This window comes from Clarias gariepinus, chromosome 16, assembly GCF_024256425.1.
Source record: "Clarias gariepinus isolate MV-2021 ecotype Netherlands chromosome 16, CGAR_prim_01v2, whole genome shotgun sequence".
In the NCBI taxonomy this organism is placed as follows: domain Eukaryota; kingdom Metazoa; phylum Chordata; class Actinopteri; order Siluriformes; family Clariidae; genus Clarias; species Clarias gariepinus.
In genome coordinates, this window is record NC_071115.1 from 22,868,994 (window position 1) to 22,895,169 (window position 26,176).

At 37.2% G+C, this 26,176-nt stretch overlaps 1 protein-coding gene across 7 annotated transcripts in view; it reads left to right on the forward strand.

Annotated features, from left to right (window-relative positions):
* The window catches only part of caskin1 (CASK interacting protein 1), a 125,687-nt gene that overhangs the window by 73,494 nt on the left and 26,017 nt on the right, over positions 1-26,176 (forward strand). For 6 of the 7 annotated variants that reach the window (XM_053515337.1, XM_053515339.1, XM_053515341.1 and 3 more), the window contains exons 2-10: positions 898-949; positions 9,303-9,400; positions 12,556-12,701; positions 19,545-19,640; positions 19,865-19,995; positions 20,159-20,267; positions 20,565-20,673; positions 21,015-21,109; positions 22,427-22,553. In XM_053515337.1, coding sequence (XP_053371312.1) covers positions 898-949; positions 9,303-9,400; positions 12,556-12,701; positions 19,545-19,640; positions 19,865-19,995; positions 20,159-20,267; positions 20,565-20,673; positions 21,015-21,109; positions 22,427-22,553 — 963 coding nt within the window. The remainder of the gene's footprint in view (positions 1-897; positions 950-9,302; positions 9,401-12,555; positions 12,702-19,544; positions 19,641-19,864; positions 19,996-20,158; positions 20,268-20,564; positions 20,674-21,014; positions 21,110-22,426; positions 22,554-26,176) is intronic. The other variant, XM_053515338.1, reaches the window with a different exon arrangement.

Sequence of the window (26,176 nt, forward strand, 5' to 3'; positions counted from 1 at the left end):
GTATTTCATGTGCAGAATTTCTCCGTGTTGCTCACATACTCTCCGGCTTACAATCTCTGCTTGTTCGTATTACCAAACCTAATGTCATAATTACAGTATGTGTGTAAGATCGGATTGCTTTATACTTTTTACACAGAGATACAGTAGCAGTAGTAGCTCAGAGTAGTGCCAGCTATAAGAATATCACATACTTGTTTTTAATTTTACCATTATCTTATTTTGATCACTATTGATAAGGAATTTCTTTACGAAAATCAATTCAATACTTATATTATACAATCCTGTGCAAAAGTCTTGTGTACCTTTTCTGGTTTCTGATTTCCAGTATTCTATCAGAAAATGTCAATCTTACAGGAAAATATCAGTAGGCCAGAAACGAAAGCAGCATATTGTGTAAAAGAACGGAAAAAAACAAAAAGACAGCTTCTGGGGTTTGCATGCATGAAGAAAGAAGCAGGTGACTAAGTCGTCAGAAAGACTGTAGCTTGTTCTGCAGGATGTTCAGTAAAACGAAGCTGCCAATTATCTTTAAAACCGTTTTAGGAATTTATGTTTTAAGCACGATGGTCGGCACATCAGTTATTAAAATGTTTTTTTTAATTACTGTTCACTGCTTTTTATATAATATTTTTTATGCAGGACCTTTTTTTGAAGACATCCTTGTTATGTTGCATGTGCCTTAAACGTTTGCACTTTACAGTATAGATTTTTTTTCATTTACAAAATGTGAAGCACTCATGTGTCTGTGTCTCTGAGAGAATTTCTGTCTGTGGGTTAAATTCACTTCTAACATCCAGGGCTGCTTTAACATCCAGCTCTCCTCAGATTAAAGGTGGGAGTGTTTCACTGTAGTCTGATGTCTAATCAATTTCCTCTCCCTTCTATTTTTTCCCCCAGAGTTGCTCGGTTCTGCCAAGAAGGTGAATGTGAACTTCCAAGACACGGATGGGTAAGTGTGTGACAGACGACGCCTTTTAGGGATCCGTGTGCCTGTTTTGTAAACATAACTGAAGGCTTTGTCAGGCCGCCAAATATTTTTGGGACTTGTTAGAATGCATGCGTGTGTGTGTGTGTGTGTGTGTGTGTGTGTGTGTGTATGGTTAGAATATTTATTGATGCAAAGTGAGATCTCTTTTTCTGAGCTCATCAAGTCTGTTCTTCCAGTTTTCTGTTTTCTTTCTATTTCTTTCTGTGTTTTTTTGATTGTCTGTAAGCTTTCTGTTTATAACTCTCCATCTATCATCTCTTTATTCAGAGGCTTCAGAATGGCACAGAATTCAGCACAAGGGCCAATCGATGAAGACTGAAATATGATAGATGACTAAAATACAACTTTTAAAATAGGAATATGAGAATAAGACATAAGAATGATAACTATCTGCATTATAAGGTTTGGACACAGGTTTGAGTTGTTATTTCCGATCGTGAAGATCAGCAGTTCTGGAACAGTTCTTGCATGAACAGTATCAAGTACATTTGCAAAACCCATCAGCGTTAACTAACAGATGAAGGACCGCCTAACTGATTACCTATTCATGAGGGGGGGGGGGGGGAGTGCTAAATAAAGTTGTCTTAAGGTTATGATGTCAGCATTCAGGAAGGAAGCGGAGCTGAAGGAGGCATTAAAGAAGGACAAAGGCTTCAGTGTCTGAGCTTTGCTTCCTCTCCTTCACTCTCCTCTTGCTCTTTTCTTCAGCTTTCCTCCCCCTGTCTTTCTGGGCTTTTTTTTTTATTTCCCATTATGTTTTCTTCATTTCCATTTCTCTCCTCGGTTTTCATTTCACAATGTACAATGCAATTCAAGGTCTTTTTCTCTATCTCTTTTCCCCCAGTGTCTTTATAGTGCTATAGTGTCTGTGCATGAGCCAGAACACAACAAATTGTTTCAGGCTTTATTTACGGTCTTCGGCCTCACACACCCACCCACCCACACACACACACACACACACACATACACCAGCCTGGTGGTGATTAGAACTCCATAGATTAAAGTCTCCTTCTATGGCCTCTGAGAAACAGGAACAATAAAACCCTGGTGGTTAGAGATAAAAAAAAAAAAACCCTGTTCATCCTCACACACTGGACGGATTTGAACACTGACTGTAGATGGAGCGGTCACTATCGAATTGTGTTCAGTGCACAACATTCTTACACTATACTGTATCAGCACCTGGGCGGTAACGTCACCAACTAAACTCTTCTCTCCAGAGGAATATATCGCTTGTACTGTATGTTGTACTGCTGGAACCAAAGGCTTGTCCTGGTTTGTGTACATGGAACAGTGGCATACGGTACATATCATACTGTATATAAAGCAAAAACTGTTGGCTGTTATTTCATTTCTTATTTAAATCATAATAGTGTAGAGCTAGGGAACAGCTACAATTAAGTGAATTATAGCGCAAGCACAACCAATCGGCACCTCGGGTGTGGCTGCAGGGTGGGCAGGGGTAGTGTGTGCCACCTCCCTGAAAGTTAAGTGCAAGGCCACTGGAGGCGTAGCATTGCATTCAGGTTCTTATTATCTACTGATTAGCAGATAAAACAAACATAAGTTACTCATGAACATGTTCAGTAGTGTTCCTGGTCAAGCCGTATAATAGTCACATTATGTGTTTTATTTTAGATTGTCACCTTATTCAAATCATTAGGGGAGATTTATGCTATTGAGACCATTTCCTAATCTGAATAAAAACGCCACAGTTGTAGTAGTGGCTGTGTTTACATAGATGATGTTTCTTCAGCCCAATTGTTTACACAGACACTGATCTGATGAGGTGTGAATTCATGCACAGAAAGCATCTAATCTAAATAGCATTTTTGACATGTGATTCTGCCCACTGTAGTTAGTATAACAGAGAAAAGAGAAGGTATTTTTCTATCATTTTGAACGCAAGTTAGGCTTCGTATCTTTTCTGACAAATCACGGCGTCTACTTTTTGATTAGTTGGATGTAATTAAACACAGGTTTCCTTCTGGAAAGTCACCTAATGTTATAACCACGTACAGCAAAAATGTGGAGGACTGATCGAATCAAGTGTTTACATGGATAACAGTTACCTATTCATGAAAGGTTTACACCACCTCTCTCTTTGTCTGGTTGGAAATTCATATTGATTATGCCAGATTGGGTCCAGTTGTTCTGATTTAGGTGGTTACAGTACATGTACAGGACTTTTGCCTGCTCCCATTGAGGGGTTGCCATCTGAGCCGCACACAATGTGGCACAGGTTCTACGCCGGATGTTCTTTCTCATTTTATCCAGGCTTGGGACTGGCACAGCATCCAGTGGGCGCAGTTTGAAACCCATCACTGAGCCACTTACAGTACATCCCCAACTGAGGTGTTTACATGATGCAGTTTTATTCCGATTGGGATGTTATTCCAATTATTAGGGGGTCTATGCAAACTCACCTAGACTGACCCGATCTGGTCTGAATCTTCATCATTGAACTCCTTTAGAAGAATTCTTTCCCACTGGTTTATTCTTTGGACTGCTGGGGTCTGCTGGGTCTCTAATGGTGGCACTGATTGGTGCCTCCATTTCACATGTGGAAAAAGTGTTTAACCAATCATGGATAAGACCAAATTCTTGTAACCAATCATAACGAACAATATTTTGATAAAATACTGTAGGGGATCAGCATCCATGTAAAAGGTTAAACTGGAATCTCTAATCAGAATGATTTTGATCAGAAATCAGAATCAGAAATATTGTCCATGTCATTGTAGCTAATGGGTCGTACCTGGCAACCCCAGGTTAGATGTGATCTTTCAGGATTCTAAACTAGTAACAGATGCATTAAGCTGTAAAAAGTAAAATTAAACATTTAAATCAAACTAGAACTATTGTATTGTTGTCTGAATAATGGTTCTGTGCAGTTTAACAAAACCAGATTAAAGTATATGCTAAGTAAGTCAGTTTTAAAATGTCTATCATAATATTTTCCGTGTTCATTTTTATGGATAAATGGAGGTCAGACATTATTCGCAACCACGTCAGCATGTCGGCGTATATAATACTTAACAAGGCCATTTCAGGAAACCGTGTGACGAGTGTGTGTGGTGTTCGCAGCTCGTACTGTAACGGGAAGCTTTACACAGATATCTTAGCTAATTAATTTTGTTTGCGGTAAGAAGTAAATTGTGTAAAATGTCATTTTTGGACATTTTTTTTCTCTCAGTGGAGTCAGTGTTATGCTGTTGATTTATCACCACTTTCAGTGAGTGCAAATGCAGTAACGATTTCTTTCTAACTTTTAATTATGACTTTTCATCAGTGCTACAGTCAGCAATTCTAATTTTTATGGAGTATAATTTGCCTCTGTCATAATAAGGCGTTGATAATAAAACACACACCCAATGAAGTGCATGAAATTTCTCTCAACTTCTCAGCATCATGACAGTCAAATGCCCAGCACATCATGAGAAAAGATGTCTTAAATAATGTTATAATCTGTGGTTCTTCCCCAAACTTTGAAAAAACACTCAATGGTAAAGGATCTCTTTATGCCACAGCATTATAAGTTTTTAAAAGGTCCAAACTAGTTACAGCATGATGATGTGCCGGTGCACAAAGCAAGCTCGATGAAGACATGGACTCTGACTGCACCTCAGACTTCCTCGCCATGACATCTCTAAAGCTCTTTGTGTCTGGATAAGCACAAATGCCAACAGCTACACTTCAAAACCTTTTTGATTTTCTTTTTTAAAGAGTGATGGTTATTATAATCGCAAAAGGGGACTAAAATTGGACTGGAATGTTTAACTGCGATGTTCAAACAAGCATAATATATTTCGCTGACAAGAACAGCGTGAAGTCCTGGAAATAACTGTGGTGAGGTTAAGAATCTTGTAGAACCAGACTCTTTTATATTAGATTTTACCATCATCTTAATCATTTACATTGCATTTCAAAAAATAAGAATATTTTGGAAAGTGACTTAATACTTGGAATGCAATGGCTGTAGCCCATCTTCCTGAAGATGTCTGTGCGTGGTGGCTCTTGATGCACTGACTCCATCCTCAATCCACTCCCTGTATAGCTCTCCTAAGCTCTTGAATCAGGTTTGCTTGACAATCTTCTTAAGGTTGAGGTCATCCCTATTGCACCTTTTCCTACTTCTACCAGACGTTTGGCTTTCAGTCATCAAATGTGTATACTTTGATACAGCACTTTATGAACATAGAATATACTGTATGAGAGTTTCACTTTTTTAATTAAATAACAAAAAAAAACTTTACCCATTATAATTTTTAGATATATAGTCATATTGTCTGTCTTATGAGTATTCTTTTATTTTTGCTTATTTCTTGCTTTTAAGTTATATTGTATACATTTGTCATAAATAAGTCCGCATTTGACAATACTGATTTTTGTTCTATTGTTAAGGGAAATGCTTGTGTTTAAAGGCAGTGCTCTAGTTGCTTTAAAGAAAAACTCTCACTCTGTTTATGATTTCTCAATTCAAGAAACATCTGGCAACCTCAGAGGCAAACACTATATGTGCATAATCTCAGTGAGGCACTAAGGAAGTTTCCATTAGGGAGTTGCATAACCCCCAAGGATATCACAGGATCATCCCACCAACACTCGCAATCCAATCTAACCACCATTACATGCAGTTCTCAGCGCTAGCTTATGAAGGAGATGGACACTAATTCTGAATTTAAGGCAAAGTTGCAACTCGAATTCTCTACCTACAACCAATACAGTATCTGTGATATCCACCTATAATCAACTGCACACTTTAGTTGAGTTTAAATGTGCCGGCTTTGGAACAGGGCCTTCTTTTTTGGACGACAACATTTCAGTCCATGGCGAAGTCCTCGGGTGTGCTTCCAGTTGATGGCGGGCCTGTGCCTTGGTGATACACAGGTTGTTCCTAACCATCTGAACCAGTTTTACCTCAGCTGAGGGGTTCAGTTTTCGGCTTCTCCCAGAACTTTGTATCTCCCAAGGCGGCCACTGAATTAATAATCTGAGTGTACATGGTAGTGTGAGGCTTATTAAAAAGAGTGCAGGCCAGGTTGTGTGTAAGGCGAAAAGGATGATTAAAGATTGGTCATGACTAATTTAGTTGATCATAGCAAATCCATCATAATGAACGGACGTTTATTTAAAGCTATTGCTGGGAGATTTAGAGACGAAGCTGTCTCCATATATTACCGTTTTAGCAGTATTTCATTGTAAGCCCTTACCGACAGGGTGAGCTATGATTCTGCATAATTAACGATCCCCTGACAGATGAGAACAATCTGGGAACATGTTCATGAATTCGTAATATGTGTTCACAGGAGACACCTGTTCTCTCATTGCAGTATTCTGGCACTAACAACCTGATGATGTTGATTATGGTCACATAGATGATGATGCGGGTGAAGATAGTGGGGATAATGGTAATAAAAAAATCAATGACGTTGCTTATGTTAATGTAATGAAATTGTTGTTGGTTTAGTCAATTAATGATGGAAGAGGACAATAGGAAGATGATGGCCATTACAGTGCTCATCTTGGTAGTGATAATGCTGGTGATGATGCTGAAGGTAGCAATAGTGAGGCTGCTGATTATGATGATGATGGAGATGATTGTGGGGTGTAGTGGTGGTAGGCATGACTTTATTAGGGTTATTGTGGTATTTTCAATGATGATGGTAGTATAATGATAATGATGGTGATAATGATGACGATGATAGTTGATAAAGATGATAATAGTATTTCCAATGACCATCGTATTCTGATTATAATGATGATGATGATGATGATGGAAAAGGTGATGATAATACTTTGATAATTATGATGACAATAAGGAGGATAATTTTAAGGGTGTTTCTAATGGTGATGGTACTATTATGATGTTGATGGTATTATAATGCTGATAATAATAATAATAATATGTAAGATGATGATATTTCTAATGGTAATAGTAGTATGGTGATGCTGGATATTATGATGGTGATGGTAATTTTCAATGGGAATAATAGTATTATTATGATGATGGTGGTGGTGGTGGTAGTATTTCTAATGATTATGAGTTTTTTTATGATAAGGATGTGGAAGTTGTGCTAATTGTAATTGTAATAGTAAAGCAGGTGACAGTGGTGATGATAACGACAGTTATAATGACAATGATGATGAATATTTCCTATTTTGTGTGTGTGTATGTGTGTGTGTGGGAGTTCATGTGTGGGTTTGATATTTCACCTCTTTCTTTGAAGTAATGCGTATCAGCTGTTTTGGGAACTGTGGATCAAAGCAGGCATTGAATTTTGCATGGTGTGTGCTTTTCCACTAAAGAAAATAAGAAGAAGGGAATTCCTTACAAGGTAGCGAGAGATAAAAAGAAAGTGAAAGAGATGAAGCGAAAGTGAGAAGCTGGCTCACATTCTGTGTGTGTGTGTGTGTGTGTGTGTGTGTGTTTATTTAGTATTCTGCTCTGAGCGTGCTCCCTCCACTCTCGTACTCACCTCAGCCCTCATGGCCGTCTCTATGGTTACAGCACATTCCACGCACCAACGCTGAAGAAGGGAATAGTGCCTGTTCAGATCACTTCATTTGTTCTGTTAGTGGCAAAACATTATAAGACATGGGAGCACAGTGTTAATAATCAGTCATAATATTACTACAATTCATACTTTTTTCCTTGTATAACTCTTCTTCTTCTTTTTCTTGGGAAGTGGATGAAATGACTTGAAGCAGCTGTGAACTCGGTGAACAGCCACTGTATGTATGGTTGTTCTCTCTGGCTGTAGATTAATGTAAATCAGATCACGTGTGTGTGTTTGTGTGTGTGTGTGTGTATTGATTCAGCTGCATATGCAATGCATTTCTAAACATAGTCTCTCCCCATTCAGTATTTTTTATTATGTGCACATAAATATACACACCCTATACACACACACACTTTTAGTTTAATTATATTTTAATAATTTGTATTTAATTTCTGTCAGTAGTGATGTGTAATTAGATTATGCTTACATTTTAACATATCTTTACACATTGTGTCACTTAACAAGAAAAAAACATCAGTTTTATTTTATCTAAGGTACTAGCTAACTAGCTAATGCCTCTTGGCTAACAGGTCTTAGGTTATTTATCCAATATTTATCTTATATACCAGAGATTATAGACATTGTGTTAAAGCTAATTGCTGCTAACTGAAGTGCATGCGATAATATTTACGAGCTAATTTGTACTCCTGGATGTGTACACGCTAACATGTACAGCTAATGTGTACTAGCTGTGGTTTGTAGCAGCTGTTTGTCTGTGGTGTACATACTGTACAGTATCAGCTACTATGTTTTACCTCAGTACATAGTCAGTGCTATGAGTGCTACAGTATGATGCTAATGTAATGTGCTTTTTACCTGACATGTTAAGGTTAAAGTGGACCAGCTTATTTGTACTATCTTAGGTGTACAGGCTAACGCTAAGCTATTTACTTGTGGAAAGTTGATTATTTTACGCCTTGTTTTACGCCTTGTTTTAAGTTGTACTTCCTTTAGCCAAATACACTCCCTGTTCTTTAATCGGAGAGTGAATCACAGACGAGAAATCGAAAAAGTAGATCAGATCAAGCGATCAAATAAACATTGCTTTTACACAACATTTTCATTTTATTTATGGTACAGGCTAAACATCTGGCAGATATCTACTGTAAATCCTATAAAAAGTTTCATTAAATTCTGTCCAGCCAGTTTTGTGTGATTCTGCGACCAATGTACAGACAAAACCTTTAATTTATTTATATTTTGTTGCCATTTATCGCAACATGAAGCGAACAGAATGCTAACAAGGCGAAAAAGAAATCGTATTGTAATTTGTTCAACAGTCACTTGTTTATTAAGGTGTGTGTTTTTTGTTGGCCTAATCAGAAACAATCCACATGGTATCTAAAACTTGGAATGTGAGTTTTTCATGTGTCCAGGCTAATGTGTGCTAATGTGGTCTAAGTTAAACAAACAGCCACGCTGATCCATACTGACCTGCATATGGAATTCGTTTGATTAGCCTGAGGATATAAAGGGCACGGTCAATGAAACCGTCCTTGGTAATATGGTGTGTGTGTGTGTGTGTGTGTTTGTGTTTATATATTCTACAGAAAGATTTCCCTGCCAAAACCCTTAAGTTTCATATATTTTAATCTCATTATTTAGCTCCTGATTTTATTCTAATTTTGTGCTGCTCTTCAGCTGGATCTTACAAATCACAAAGCTCTTAAAAATAATAATAAATAAATAAATCACACTTCACATGTTCAACCGTTTTCAGTTTATATATATGTTTTGTATGTGTGTTGCAGATTTTCTGCACTCCACCATGCTGCCCTCAATGGAAACCTGGAGCTCATCGCTCTGCTGCTGGACTCTCAGGCCATGGTGGACATCAGGGACCAGAAAGGTTGGTGCTATATCGAGAACTGGGTTAGCTGAGGCTGCATAGACCAAACAGCTACTGAAGCAAAAAAAAAAAAAAAAAAAAAAACCTCATGAGTGAAATTGAGTAGTCCAGTAGATGACCACACTGAAATAAAGTAAATGGTAAAAACGAATAGAACACAAAAGGAAATCCAGGAAAAAATGTATCAAAAGTAATAAACTCAACTGTATTCATCAGCAAGTTTTGACTGCAAAATTTTGAGAATATGAGTTTTTCCTTTAGAGGATAGATTGTCACAATGGTGTTAAAACGCACCAATATTATATTAAATTTGTTTTGGTTATATAAGTGTGAATTATGTAAGATTTTACAAAACACTATAAATTTCACCTCCCACAATTGTGTCACAATGAATAAATCATATTTGTGATCCCATAAGGTTATAATAGAGTCCAGAAATCGTGATTGGAGAACATGTAACCGGACATAACGATTGCAACAGCTTCACCCACACAACTTGTATCTCTTGTTGCATTTGGCAGCCAAACTGGTCATATCATACTACATTTTCAGTTTTGTTTTCATTTTCTTATTACATATCACCTTTTTCTGCTTTATTTTTATTGCCTTTTTACACTGTCCTGTGATGAAGCAGTTTGAAAAGATGCCAGCTTCCCCAGTTGGTAGTTGCTATATGATAAGGGGAATGGGAATTGGCAGGTAACCAAATTAGGAAGATATACAGTACTGTATGTAGGGAAAAAAAGGAATGAACTGCATACATTTATCATTAAAGTCAGTCTTCGATGTAACAAATGTAACTGTTATTGTACTGTATCTGTTTGTTTTACACAGACTATTATCGTGAGAGAGAACGGTAAGTTTAGACAGTGTTGTGCTTGGATCTGTGAGACTTGAGTTGGAAATGAAATGGATATTCACATTTTCACATTGTGAAAACGCCAGCCTTGTTTAAAGTTCTTTTACAGTAAATAGAGAATAGACATAACATAACATGGTGGCAGTGGTAAGATTTTTATAGTTAGCCTGACAGTCGTGTCTGCATTCAGACAACTTATCAAAGTCTCGGAAGGCTTGCAAAGGGAGAATTTACTCTCTATTTGGATTTAACTCTGGATGATGCCAAGGAATCAGTGAAAGCAAAGCTATTCAGCTAGTTCATTAGCGAGAGTGAAAGGGAATTGCGTGAGACATTAAGAACTAGTCTGAGACACCAGTTATAAAAGAACTATAAGCATGCTCTTACTTATGTTTAACTTTGAAATGATCTCTATTCTTAATGAGGAACCAGGGAACTATAGTATAGACAGTTATGGCACGGATTTTAGAGAACCAGCCAGGATGTGTGTGAATCTTGCCAACATCCAAGACCTGTTGTGTTCTTTTCTTACCCATCTGATCAGACCCATATGTAAACTGATGCAGCTCCTTTTCTTTTAGTTTTAATCTCCTCTTTTTACTCTGTGTAATCATGAATATCAGAATTGTTTATAATTTTCTCCCTAATTAAGTCGTATCCAATTCCTCCCCGTCACTAGGGGGCTCCCACATTAAGCAACTACAACCACTTAGTCGGGAGGGCTGAAGACTTATCGCGTGTTTCCTCCGAACCACATGACGCCAGCAGACCGCATCTTTTTAGAACTGCTCACTCACGCACCGCTGGGGGCGACGTAACACACTCGGAGGACAGTGCTATCCGCTCCTTCTACTTGCGTGAGCTCACAGACGCCCCTGATTAGCTGTAGAGCCGTGATTAATGTAGGAAGCACTAAGTACCTCTCATCCCTCCCCTCGGCCAATCAGCTCTCTCTAGAGCTCTGGCTACGAGAGGTTACAGCATCACCAGGGAATCGAACTCGCGATCTCCGGATGATGGGGGGAGCACTGCACCACTCAAGGGCCCCATGAATATCATAATTACAGTAATAAAAGAAAATAACTGCTCATATTCTCCCTAGTTGCAAAAGAGCACTTTGGATATCAAGGGGCAATGTGGCAGTTGCATGAACCAGATTCCCACTTTAAAACTTCTAAAATATATGTTTATTTATGTTTATTTAACGATGGCTCATCCAGTGTCTGGATTCAGGGCTGATACTGAGTCAGTTACTACATTGTGTTTTAGTTGCTCACAGTCAAGTTGAACTTACTGTACTCAATTCATATTAGTAAAGATTGATGGAGTCCAGCTGGAGATTTGGAGCACAGTGTAGATTCAGTGTTCATTCCAGCTCCGAATGTGTGTTTTCTGTGTTTGTGTGTTTTGAGTCAGAAGCTCTTTGATGAGAATGATTTAAAACCGCAGCAGATAAATCAGTTTTTCTCTCTCCCCTGCAGACGAACCCCAGAAACACCGTCTGAGTGTGTGTCAGTGTGCTGAGATCACAATGAAAAATTTTCCACATTGAACATTTCTCAAATCTACTAGTTCTGCTCCTGATAGAACGGCGACACACAAGAACATTATATTTATTTGTCGTTCTTCCATTCCTGCATGTAAAAAAAAAAAACATGCTTATTCTTATTTAGCTTTTTCCCCCAGTCATTTCTATGATTTCAAGTACAGCTGGAAGAGTAAACATTCATTAAATATCCATTCAGGCTTTGCTTTACAGATGATTTGGAGTAGTTCCCAGATGTGCGCTTTGGATTCTTGGATTTACACCTTCATCATTTGTGATTTCTAAATAAAATCCCTGCATGTTGAACATCAAAAGATAAATAGAGACAGTTTTCTATCCTTTCTTTCTTCTTTCATTATGTTCTATTTTGATATGCACTCAGGTTAGAGTAGCAAATATGCATGCGGTCCAAATCACAATTAAAAATGTAAGACTCATGTCAGATTTGAGCCATTTTATTCACATTAAACGCCACACATGAGGAAAATAAGTAGAACACGATGTCAACGGCATCAACAAGCATGAATCATGCTTATTTCTATGCCGGAAATACCATTAAAACATAATTTAAACAGGAAGGAAGCTACTAAAGAGAAAAAAAAATTCAGACGTTTGACCTGGCTGTTTTTTGTTTGTTTGTTTGTTTTTTAATCAGTTTAAAAACCTAATTAGTTTGTGTAGGTTACAATAATACTTCTGATAATTGCATAGAAATCTTATCTTTGAATTCTGTCTTGGTGTGTGTTACAGGCATGCGTCCTCTGCACTATGCTGCATGGCAGGGGCGATCCGAGCCAATGAAGATGTTACTAAAATCAGGCTCTTCGGTTAACGGACAGTCAGATGAGGGACAGATTCCATTACATTTGTCTGCACAGCACGGTCACTACGATGTGGTGAGTCTCCAGTTAACCAACCCACCAACAGCTCAACCAAACAAGCTACCGATAACTCAGCTAAACGTATTTTTCATTCATGAATCATTTATCCAACGTTTAAGCTGGAAGACAGTCAAATGGATCAGTAATTGAATCAGCAAACAAATCTATTGGTCAAGCATCAAATTTGCATCTGTTCATTCATGTGTGCATTGGATATTCAGTGATCAATGAACCGGGGAGTAAATCAGTCAGCGGGATTTCGGGCAGCAAATCAGTGAATGCATTGATTTACTTGAAGTCTTTCAGGCAATCAATGAATAATGATAATGATTAATCAAGACATTATTTCATCAGTCAAAACATCAATCATGCTGTCTGTCAAAATAAACAATTCTTATAAACAGTGTCCCCCAAAACCTGTAAAAAAAACCAAAAGATTTTATCACCTTATTGAAGACTTAAAAATATGTCTTGATTGTTATATTGTTAAATTATATTTTATATTGAATATTTATATTGTCTAATCAACTATGCTACGATGAAGTGACCTGTCCATGACTGAGTTATGGTGTTACATCCTAGCTAACGGTCATTTCATACAGGGTGGTTTGTACTAGATTGCAGGGGTGGCAGAAGTACAAAGACTAAATACACAAGTAAAAGTACAAGTGCTTGCTTAAAAAATAAACCACCAAATTTTTTGTCCAATTCAAAATACTAGGTACATGCTCTAAAAAGTACTTTAAGTAGAATAGAACAAGTTCAGAACTTATACAATTTCTGATTCCTTATACAATTTTGTTCCGACCAAGCAATCTGCGAGGAAATGAAAGAATGGCAGACATTAAATACTTTTAACATGAGTCATTCAACCATCAGCACGATTTTTAAGAACACTTTCCTGTAATATACTGTGCATCGCTTACTGTGTTAGTATCCTAGTACATAGACAAGGTTTGTTGGACTTACGAACAAATTGGACTTACGAACGAGCTCTCGTAACAGAGCTCATTCATATGTTGGGGACTTCTAAGTCATTCGGAATCGCCTCTAAACCAACCACGTTCTTTTATTTACAGCTACAAAGCTACAGTAACTAGCTTTTAACACAAGGTTGAATTTCAAATTGAATGAATTTGTATACTCTACATAGCGCACTATGTATTTATATGGGATTTAACCACGGAACCCAGAGTTAAAATAACTGTTTAATTAAAAGACTAATAATAACTGTTAAAAAAAAGCAATATCACTCTTGAGCTCGTGCTGTATTGCTGGATATAACACGGCTGTGATGCCTTCAGCACTCATATCTATCACCACATCACAGCTGTGCTGATATTCAGTATAACAGCACTTCCTTTCCCATTTACCAGAATAAAAGTAGTAATTAATAATAAATAAATAAATGTGCAATTAATTGGTTGTGTTCAGAATAAAACCTTATAGTCATTACAAGAGATAAATTGTTTTAGGCCAATTTATTTATCATTTTGACACAAATTATATTCATTATTTAACTGTTTGGTTTGGACATGGCTGGACAGAGAGGACCGAACACTGCTAGAATAATGAATCAATTTTAGCATTGGTGAGTCTTATGGATAAAGAGAAGACCACCTTTCAATGATGCAAGTTGCCACTTTGCCATGCTTGTAGTTTTATTGTAATCCATCTGTGGCCTTTCAGATGATAAAAATAAATCATTGATTAACTAAGTAAAAAAAGTAGGGATGCACCGAAATGAAAATTCTGGGCCGAAAACGAAACCGAAATTTTTGGATGCACTTGGCCGAAAACCGATACCGATACCGAAAATGGCTTCATTAAAAAACATGTTTAAAATATTTTCTTTTTGTTTGTATTAAAAAAACTACAAATTGATTAAGCAATCAAACTTTTATTGATAATAAATAACAGTAATAAGGCTGTTTAACAATAACAAAACTTGCTTCCAAGTGCTTCCAAACCGCCGACATACTCCGTGTTTGATGCGTAATGACAGCGCGAACGAGACGGGAGGATGGGAGAGGCGTGGCGACAATTTCGGCTTTTACTTTCGGCGCTTTCTTACGTTTCGGCCAAAACCGATAATGCTATTTCGGCCGAAAATTTTCGGCGGCCAAAATTTCGGTGCATCCCTAAAAAAAGTGCTTTTTTTCACAACGGCAGATGAAAAATGATAATAAGAGATTATTAACTTCCTGAAGCTAATAAATAGGATGCCTGGCCATGATGCTATGACTTATGCATAGCGAAAAGATTTGATATTAACTAAACGAGCAGTGAAGAATATTGTTAACATCTTTAATAACTAACTTACTATTGCTACCCTGTATAACGCAAGTCTTATTAATTAAACAGTCTAATGAATTAAACATTGGCATACTGCATGCATCAAGAAGAGGATATGGTTAAAAGGTGTGCCAGAATAATATGAGCTAAAAAACTTAAAATTATATGCTTAAAAAACTTTTGTTATTGGCATAAAGCACAAAAAGTAAGGTTAAGAGTTTAGCATAAAGAGATTTTCATAATGACCTGCTTGTCATATCTATAAACTAGGCCTGGTGGATTTGACTTGTTTCTGTCCTTCCCCTATAGGGGTGATTAGGTCACGCTATAGTGTGAGTGACTCAGTCTAAATGCTTACATTTAGATTAGAAAATCAATGCACTTATTCGTGATTGTCATCTGAAACCCAACAAGTAAAAGTACAGGTTTTAGTCTAAAAAAGGTGTTAAGTAGAAGTAAAAAGTATCACAATAAAACACTTAAGTACAGTAACAAAGTATTTGTACTTCGTTATTTGCCGCCTTCGCTAGATTGTTTTTAACTCTTAAAATGCAGTCTTCAGTTTTTGGAGTTTTATTCTTATTGAATTCTCAGATCTGATTGGAGAATAGGAATTCAGCTGAACAGTTTTATGTAAACAAATTCTATATCTATATTAACAGTTCAGTCACATTAACTTGTACGTCCAATGCACCAGATTATTGTATCAAACTGATTCAAAACGTGACATTGACATGGTGATGTTTACTCTTAGAAAGTGTTCATACAATGTCAAAACTATAAAAAAATATATAAAAATATGCCCCCTCCCCAAACACACATACACATTAGCCTCTTCAATGGCTTTACCCTGGCAAGTGTTCTGCTAACAGCAAGTGAATCTTCTTCATGCCAGATCTGCTCTGTGCCATCTGTACTCTCTTTAAAATCCTTTTAAAAACCTCTTAAGGTCAACATATCCATAAGGACCTAATGTATTACTGTAGGTCATAAATGTATAAGTTATGAATGTAAAACAGTTATGTTACAATTGACAAGGTTTTCACAATAATAATAATAATAATAATAATAATAATAATAATGTCTGCCTTATTTATGCTTGAAGAGCTCAAAGAAATCTATTTTTATGAAATCGGCAGACGTTAATCATCTTACCATGTTGATGCTTATGTATGCAAATCACACAAAAATGCTATAACCAACTGGCTTTAAGGAAAGAGCTGCTGCCATCATACTGTATCTCTTTTGCACAGTCTTCGTGTCTGTGGGTGTGTGTGTGTAGGTGTGTGTGAGGGGGTGGTGTGGGTTGGTAATTGGCTGTGTATGTGTGTGTGTGTGTCTGTGTGTTGTGTACTGTATGTTTTGTATTGCATTAAATAGTTTGAATTTGCGACTCTTAAATTTAAGAATCACCTATTAACAATTTGTTTAAAAAGTCGATATTATAATCATACGTAGCTAAGCATTATTATTTTACTGTATAAGGGTGTTATACACCATAACATCACAACCACCCTCCTGATAATAGGAAGTTCCGTTTCAGCAATTTGAGCTACAGTAGCTCTTTTATCAGATTGGCCTTCATGTCCCCATCAATTAGCCTTAGCCTCCCATGACCCTGCCACCAGTTCACTGGTTTTCCTTTCTTGGACCACTTTTGGTTACCCTGACTTCTGCAGACTGGGACCATCTGACAAGAGCTGCAGTTTTGAAGTTGCCCTGATCGAGTCTGCCATCTAGCCATCACAATTTGGCCCATGTCAGGGTCACTCAAATTGTTACCTTTGCCCATTTCTTATGCTTCCAACACATCAACTCCAGGAAAAAGGTTCACTTGCTGCCTATTATATCACACCCATTTCCAGGTGCCATTGTGATGGCTAGGCTACTGGGTCAGAGCAACGGGTCAGACTCATGGGAGGCCAAGGCTCATTGGTGTACGTGGAGAGTGAAGGCGGGCCTGGGTAGTGTAATCCAATAGAAGAGCTACTGTAGGTCAAATTGCTAAAAAGGTTAATATTGGTTCTGGTACAAAAGTGGCAAAATACACAGCTCATTAATGTTCTGGTGGCAAAAGGAGGAACCTACTTTAAAATGAGTTGTCATGATGTTATGGCTGATCGGCATAGACTGTCAGCAGTTCTGGTGTTGCCAGTTTTTTTACACCTGGCTTTTTGTTTTTAGGAATAGTCATACTGTATTTTATAGTGCATTTCATAGTAGACCCGATGTCCGAGTGGATTAAAACAAAAAGAAAGACTGTACAGTACAGTACATGAATAATGTATAATATACATGAATACCATTAAGGGACGACGCCTTTGAACATTTTTAAATGTTCAGGTGAAGCCAGAAATTTACACACACTTAGTCTAAAAACATATTTATTTTTTCACAACTGGCCACATTTCATGTTGCCATTTGTTTCTTTTTGCAAGCCAGTCAAGACTTCGTTGTTGTCTCTGAACAGTGTGCAATGCAATATCACACGGGAAGCTGTGCTGTTGTGCTGAATATCGGCATGGCTGTGATTATATAACAGTTCCAAAGACATCATTTATTATCAACAGATTTTGATTTATTTATTTATTTATTTATTTAACCAGTTTTTTTTTCTCATACCTACTCTACACATACCTACTCTTACCCACACTGCCAATCGTTAATAATTAACAATTATTATAACCAATATACAATATATTGTTCTAATACAATTAAATGTCCTAGTGCTATCACTGTCCATTATCACCACTCATGGAAGGCCTCTTATCCAATCAGATCGCACTGTCGGAACAAACTGGTGTATAATTTTCATTATTATGAGTTAATGAATGAGCGTTAGTGGGTGTACTGTAAAAAAGACCTGCCTTTAGAACCAGTGCTGTTTGTCCTTGAGACCATGGGAAAATCTAAGCATCTCGACAAAGATCTCCAACACTGGGGATTCGAATTCCATAAGTCCTGTTCCGTCTCAAATTAATTAATTATGACCATTATAGTTTGTCAAAAGGTTTAAACTAAACCCCAAGACAAGAGGAAACAGGTCTGGTGAAAGAGTTGGGGGCATCAGGTACCAAAAATGTACACCATTAAGACGAAGGCTGTTGTACAATGGAGGTTCCTAATCTAAGACCGGCATAAAAATAAATAAATAAATAAATAAATAAATAAATAAAAAACAAGACCACAAGTTTGCAAGTGATGAATTCTTTTGAAGGAATGTTTTCTGTCAGATGAAACAAAAATGTAACTGTTTATCAGCACTATCGAAAAAAGTATCACAAAAAGGGGTGAGGCTTTTAATCTGAAGAACATCATGACAATTGAAGCATCATGATGATAAAACATGTCACAAGTTAACTCTTGACAAGGCTTCTAGTGCATTAAAAACTAATCATCCTGATTGATGAGAGAATGCTATGAGTGTGCCAAGTTGTCATGTAACTACCTTGGACAATTTTAGTTTACTACATATTTCTATACGTGTTTTTTTTTTTTTTTTTTTTGCATAGTTTGGATGTCTTCAGTATAAGTGCAATGTTAAAAATAATAAAAATAAAGAAAAAACACTGAAGGAGAAGGTGTGGCCAAACTTTTCCACAGGTAGTCTATGTAGTATGGGTGTAATTGTCATACCATTTGTCATTTTTCTCTCTGTCACATCCTTTTTGGTCCGTCAGGTTCCATGCTGTGTGTAACACGTTACAAAGTAACACGCTAGAGTACTTGGATTATTTTTTTAATTTAACGAGTAATGGAGCGCGTTAGGTCCGCCATTTAAGTACTCAGTTATTTAGTTACTTTTATAAAAATGTAATCCGTTATTCAGACAATTTATGTAATCCGTGAGCCAGACAGCAGTCATTCCCAAACCTAATCACAGCGGCAGAACCCGCGGTGAATCATAATGAACCGTACCAACAGCCACCACGCGAAACCGCGTAGGTGACATAGGGGTATTAGTAGTTAACAGATTTTGGGCCAAACTTCGCTAAGTGATGGTAGTAGAATAATTATAACTGTCTTGACTAAAACAACATGCATAAGGAATTACAAAGGAGTTTTCATTTTCTGCAATGGAAAAGTACTTTCACTAGTTACTTTTATTAGGAAGTAACGCTGTAATGTAACTGATTACTTTTTAATATCAGTAATTTTGTAATGTAATTAGTTATTTTAAAAAGTAACCCAAAACTGATCATGATATAGCTGTGATGAGCCATTATAGGGTCGTTCTGTCTATTGTTGCAATTAAACACATTGCTCTTCTTTTATGTCCCATATGCATTATGTATTGTTTAAATAATTGACACAACCGTTTTTTTTTTGTTTTTTTTTACAATCATATGCCGTCCTTGTGTTGGAGGATTTTAGATGATTGTCTCTGCAAATTTTCTGAAACTGCCAGGGCTTTGTTGTCGGCTGCCTGTAGTCACAGCTGCATTAAAGGGCTGCTAGTGTGCATCTCACATTATATATTAGCCTTTGAGTAGTTTGTCTAATCTGTGTAGTAAATGTTTAATGTGGACTTTGTGTTTAAACATCATGTTTTTTTTTTTTTAGTCTGAAATGTTGCTGCAGCATCAGTCAAATCCGTGCATAGTGGACAACGCGGGGAAAACGCCGCTGGACCTGGCGTGTGAATTTGGACGAGTCGGAGTGAGTTGCACTGGACATGCTGTGTCTTTAGCATTACATTGAACTTAACACTCAGATTTAAGAAGGATGGACGGCTTAAGTTGCGTATCGATTTGGTTGTTTTAAATCTGGTCGAATACATTGAAGTATTGAATGTCTTGATTTACTGCTGCATGCCTTAATATATACAGCACTGTGTGTGTGTGTGTGTGTGTGTGTGTGTGTGTGTGGGTGTGTGTGTGTAGGTGGTCCAGCTCCTCCTGAGCAGTAATATGTGTGCTGCTCTTCTGGAGCCCAAACCAGGAGACTCGACTGATCCGAATGGCACCAGTCCACTCCACCTTGCTGCTAAAAACGGACACATCGACATCATTAGGTCTGAGACAGGCATACATACAGACAGAAAGACAGACAGACAGACAGATATGTGCTTTATTGATCTCACACGGAAATTGCCTAGCAATCAGCTTTTCTGGTTTTTTTTTCTTCCTTTCACTTTCTCTGTCTCTCTGTCTCTTTCTCGGCGTCTCTTTCTGTAGGTTATTGATCCAGGCTGGCATTGACATTAACAGGCAGACCAAAGCGGGCACTGCCCTACATGAAGCAGCGCTGTGTGGGAAAACTGACGTGGTGCGCCTCCTGCTGGATGTGAGTGTCACTGCAGCAGGCTAAGTGCACTGCTAGACAGTTTTGCCCGAAACAGAATAGCTTTAGAAAATTCAGACGCAGCCTAATGATGACCTTTTTTTACTTATACAGTAATGATGTAACAACTTTCCACAGATTATTCCATAAAATAAGGTATCAATTATAGCTAGCTATACCAATAAGGTATTGTCACCAGTGCAGCTAAATCTTAATAACTAAATAGCTAGCCATTTTGGTGAATAACAGCTATGTATTTTGCAGTGACGTACATATCTCATTAGCGTATTATTGTTGCAGAGTGGCATTAATGCGACTGTGAGGAACACGTACAGCCAGACGGCGCTGGACATCGTCTACCAGTTTACTGCCACTCAAGCTAGCCGGGAGATCAAACAGATGCTGCGAGGTACAGTTTCCTCAGCTTATGCTTGTTTAGTATTTTAGACTGATAAATGATACCACTAAAAAAGATCAGTCATCTCCAAAAGTTTTGGCTCCCTATATTAAGGTATAGGTATATAGACGATCATAATCCACGGCCATGTACATATTGTACAAACTACACAAATGGACAGATAAAGCTGAAGTGTTTTTACCGTGAGGAGGTTGGATGTGGAATTATTTTGTACTGAGGAATAAAAGCAAAGTGTGACAGTAATGTGTGAGGTGCTGATAATACCTATGTTTGTCTTCTGTTTGTGTGTGTGTGTGTGTGTGTGTGTGGGTGGGTCGTGGGTATTTGTTTAGATGCATCTGCAGCTCTGCAGGTCAGGGCTCTTAAGGATTACTGCAACAACTACGACCTGACGAGCCTTAACATTAAAGCAGGGGACGTGATAACGGTAAGACTGATTACTGTTTATCTATTTGTCTGTCTCTGTCTGACTGACTGCCTGTTTTTAGAAGGTACATAAAACTCTAGACTGCCGATACATAAGTTGCATAAAAACCTTATTTTCTTTAGGACCCATGTTGACTGACAGTAGTATAGTGGGGTTTTTTTTACAGGCGGCCTACAGAGGGCACTGTTTTTCATGCTTTCCTTATGATAAGTTCATTCATAATAGTTATGAACACATAGCTGAAGTGCAGATTTCATTTGTTGTTGCAGTTATGTACATGCTAGGGGCAAAAGTAAAAAATTTTTAAGACAGTTGCTATGGTTCGTACAAATATTTCAACTGAAAACGGCTAGTCTCAAATTAGTTTTTTTATGTTCTATATATATATATATATATATATATATATATATATATATATATATATTATATTTTAAGCAATGAGTTTTCACTCCAAATATTGACTGTTTATATTATTACTCATTATTGCTCTTTATAAAAGTTTCTTTTATGCAGAAATGTTTTCAAAGGCATCTTTTGCTTATGCCATATTTTTGTATGTGTCCAAGACTTTTGCACAGTACTATAAGTAAAACAGCTGTTTTTACTGAGCTGCTGTGTAGGACGGCTTTCACACACGCATCTACGTGCGCACACACACACACACATGCACACACCAGTTTAAAGATAGTGACTTACCCTCACACCAGTGTGCAGGTCAGCCTCTATTCAATAAACTGGTGTGGTGTGTTAAAGTCGCCCTACACACACATAGAAAAATAAAAGATGCTTTACGCGCACACACGTGGTCACAGTGTTATAGTAAACAGTACACGCACACTCACTGGATGTTGATTATACGAGTGACGCACATGCACTCGGACTGAGCATGGAAGACAATTACCCACAATTCCGCAGCGCGAGTAAGAGAAGAACCATTCAGCTCAGTTGTGATTATGTGGCGCTTGGTGTTAAAACAAGAAGTGCATGCATGCCACATGATACTCGATGATACTTGGTACTCGTAAGTCAAGACTTGCTCATTTATCAAGTCAAAATGTATTACAAACTTTTGCATGCAAACGGGGTTACTCGCAATTCCAGGTTCCACTGTATATATACGTTACACCCCTAATACAGGAATTTTTTTGAATATAGACAACTCTAGAATTATTGGCACATTATTGAATCTATTTGTGGTCAAACACATACTGTAGTTTAACTGGATCTTATTTCTTCCTCAGAAAAAGCAGTTTGAATGGCGTTTGTATGTAAACCTGAATGTTAATTTGAGGTTATTTTTACATTTTTGTTCTCTAGGTGTTGGAGCAACACTCTGATGGACGGTGGAAAGGCTGCATCCATGACAATCGGACTGGAAATGACAGAGTCGGCTACTTCCCTTCTAGCATAGTGGAGGTGATTAGCAAGAGGCCGGGTACTACAGGTAGGAGACAGAAAATAATGCTTAAATCTACTCTACTCAGTGCTACACACACACACACACACAAAATGTACAGCATGCAACAAGGAGATTTATCCAAATGGCCTATTTGTTTATACGTATATAGAGCTCATATTACATTATAAAAAACACTGGCAGTATTTTACTCCTCACTTTAAAAAATATTTTGTGAAATCGGGTAGCATGCCATTCTTAAAAAGACAAAGGTTGCAACACGTCACCTATAGATGAGTACGCTGTTGTATCATTAAATTCTTCATGTTTTCCATTCAGTTCATTCGTGTTTCTCACTAGGGGAAGATGCAATGGAACATTCTGTAAAAGCTGTCAGTTTACTGAAGTGCCTTTCTTTGTGTAAGACGCTCAGTGTGGAATAAAGTGATAGGATAGTTTTGGTAAAACAAAGTGGTGTAAGAATCTTCTTTGGATACAACATATACAGAAGCGATATATGATGAGGTCTTGTAACACAGAACCATCAGAACAACCACAGAGGAAGAATGGTACAGGAAGAGAGACAGAAGGACAGCTACAGATGAACAGGCATAAAACAACAACTATAAAAGAACAATCTCAGAAGCACAAGTGAAGAAGAAGAACACTTGCTGATTAACAGCCTCAGAAGTAAAGCTGCATAGGTACAACTTAAGTTGGTTTTGAGTGGTATAGAGATCTTGTTTGAACAGGAATATACATGAAATTGAGGTCTGGAAACTTAACAAGAAAGATTAAGTGGAAAGCAACAGTCTCCAGCATTTAGAACACTACAAAAACAGAATTCCTTGTTAATGCAAACAACCATATTGGAACAACCAGGAGAGGAACAACAGCAGTGCGATAAACACAGATGAACAACCACAAGAGAACAACTGTAGAAGAACAAGCATAAAAGAACAGCTGCAAAGAACAACAGCTGTGGACCAACTGTTAAAGATCAGCTTCAGAAGATCAACAACAGAAGAACAGCTACAGAAAACATCGACATAGGAATAACCCAAGATGAACATCTGCAAAAGAACAACTTTGGCAAAACAACAACAGCAGAACAACTGTGGCTGAACTTGTAACTTCGACTGAAATGACCGCAGAACAATAGTGGCCCGAACAACTGCAGAACAACCACAGAAAAAAAAAGAGTTATAGAAATACAAATCAAGCATTATAGATGTTGACGAACAAACAGAAGAACAGCTGCAGAAGAACAGCTGTAAGAAATAAAAACACTCAAGAACAACAGTAGAAGTCAGTCTACAATAAGCAGTGTTGGAATCCAGCCATCTTCTGAACAGCTTTGTTCTAGATTTAATTCATTTAATTTTACTGTATCTCTGGAGATGGGCATCAACTGTTCTTTAAGAACATGATGTTTGAATTCCAGGCACAATTTAGACAATTTTAGTTCTATGTTGTTGTTTATGTTTCATTGCTTTTCCTCCCCGGAACCCTTTTCACCAATTTGTCTGGTTCTTCTTCAGGTTTTGGGTTTTGGCTGTATTTTTGCGTTAATTCTACTTCTTGCTCTAGTTTTGGTGCTTCAAGATCTGGTTCCTCTTTTGGTTCTCGGTTCTGTCTGGTTTGATTTTTATACAACCTGGTATCTGGTTGATACATTTATTTTAATTCTGGTTCAGGAATGGTTTAGTAATCATGTTCTTGGTCTACTTCTTGTTCTGGTTCTAGTTGTAATTCTGGTTCTGATTCCAGTTATATTGGTATTATTTGGATTCTGATTATAATTCAACCAAAAAGTTTGTTTGGTCTCATTTTGGGAGTAGTTCTGGTTTTTAGCTTGGAATTTGTAATTTGGTTCTGTTTGTTTATCTTAATTAGTTTTAGGTTCCAATCCTTATTCTAATTGTGGTTCTGGCTCCATTTCCAGTTTGGGTTACAATTTGTATCCCGTGTTGTGGTTCTAGTTAACATTATAAATCAACAGTAATGCAGTTAAAAAGTCTCTGCAGTGGGTCATCTGTTCCTTCTTTGTTCAGTGTGATTCATGCTTCATTGCCATATTATTGGATCTGACAGTCTGGTTGCACCACACACAATTGTGTTTATTTCATCAGACATCAAACACTAACACAGAATTTGTAATACCATTTGTCTCAGTTAATGCTTATTGTCTAAACAGTGCCGGTGCAACCATGTAGCGCAACCAGGATCCTCATTGAGCTCCAGTTCTGATCAAAAGAATTTTCTACACAAGTATTACCAAGCCAAACAGTGAATAATTCCAGAAATGTTTTGTCCCATAGACAGTTGTAATTGATCTTATTATTGTTACTTTTTTTTTTACTATGACCGAATAGTTTGCACCGGCCCTGTGTTCAAGAAACCATTACCAAGATCACATGCATTGCTTTATTCATTTACTGTATTAATATTTCTGTCTGTACTGTACATATCACTGTTTTATATTTATTCTCATTTCCAGTATATCTATACACGTATGTGTGTATGTGTACACTATATGTGTAGTGGTCATGCTTATTTAATCTCTCTAAAGGTTCACAAACCTTTACTAGTTTAAAAATTATTCTTTGTCTCCGTTTATGATTTGCTGGTTTTAACCCTTCTGTTCTGTATTTAGGAGTGATAAATGACATTTCATTATGAAATTTTACAGCATTAATGCTTTAGGACAAAAAAAAAAAAATAAGCAAAAAAAATCCCTGATTTGCACTATTTGCTACCGTTAATGCCACTAATTTTTTTTTTCCACAACACTATGAAGTTAGTAAATGGGGAGCGAGACTTTCAGTGTGAAATACGGTAAAAAGCTCCGAACCAGAAGTCAAATTGAAGTATTAATTCGAAATCCAAGTAAAATCTTTTAAATTTAAAATCAGCTATACTGTGTAAACAATGATTAGCTTTAAATAAATCAACACACAGACAGATTTGTTTGTTTGATTTGAAACACTGACCATACGCGTCGCCAGAGTTACTGCCTAGCATGTTGGTAACAAACGCTAATGGAGGCGCCGTTTCCCATTTCGTTTGTTGAACACGTCTGAATGATTTTATACTGAATCGTAAAATTACCACTTAGGATGTATATTTTAACTAAACTTACTTTAACTAAAACCATATCTCTGAACTGATATTTAAATATTTACGTTCTCAGCAATGTGCTTCCTGTTCCATTAATTGGAATTTGATTATTGGAGAAAATTTCCGAGGAATAGTTAAATCTTGGCTATTTTCATTTTCAGATCAACATGAACCGAAAGTCCTGTAGCGAATTAATGAATTTAAATACACGTACCGTTAAACCCATTTTAACAACCAATAAGTTCATTATATAGACCAGTTGTTACCAGTTAAGTCAAGAGTTCTCGCTTTTCCAGTAATACATTCTACAGGACTGTGCAACGATCTTGAGCCACCTATTGTTTCTCAACATTTTGCTTCCAAAAAGCCAGACTTACAGTGGAACCTCGGATCACGAGCATAATTCGTTCCGGAAGCGTGCTTGTATTCCAAAACACCTGTAAACCAAATTAAATTTTCCCATAAGAAATAACAGAAACTCAAATTATTTGTTCTACAGCCCAAAAAAATAAATACATAAAAATAATTAATACAAAATATAAAGTAAAAAT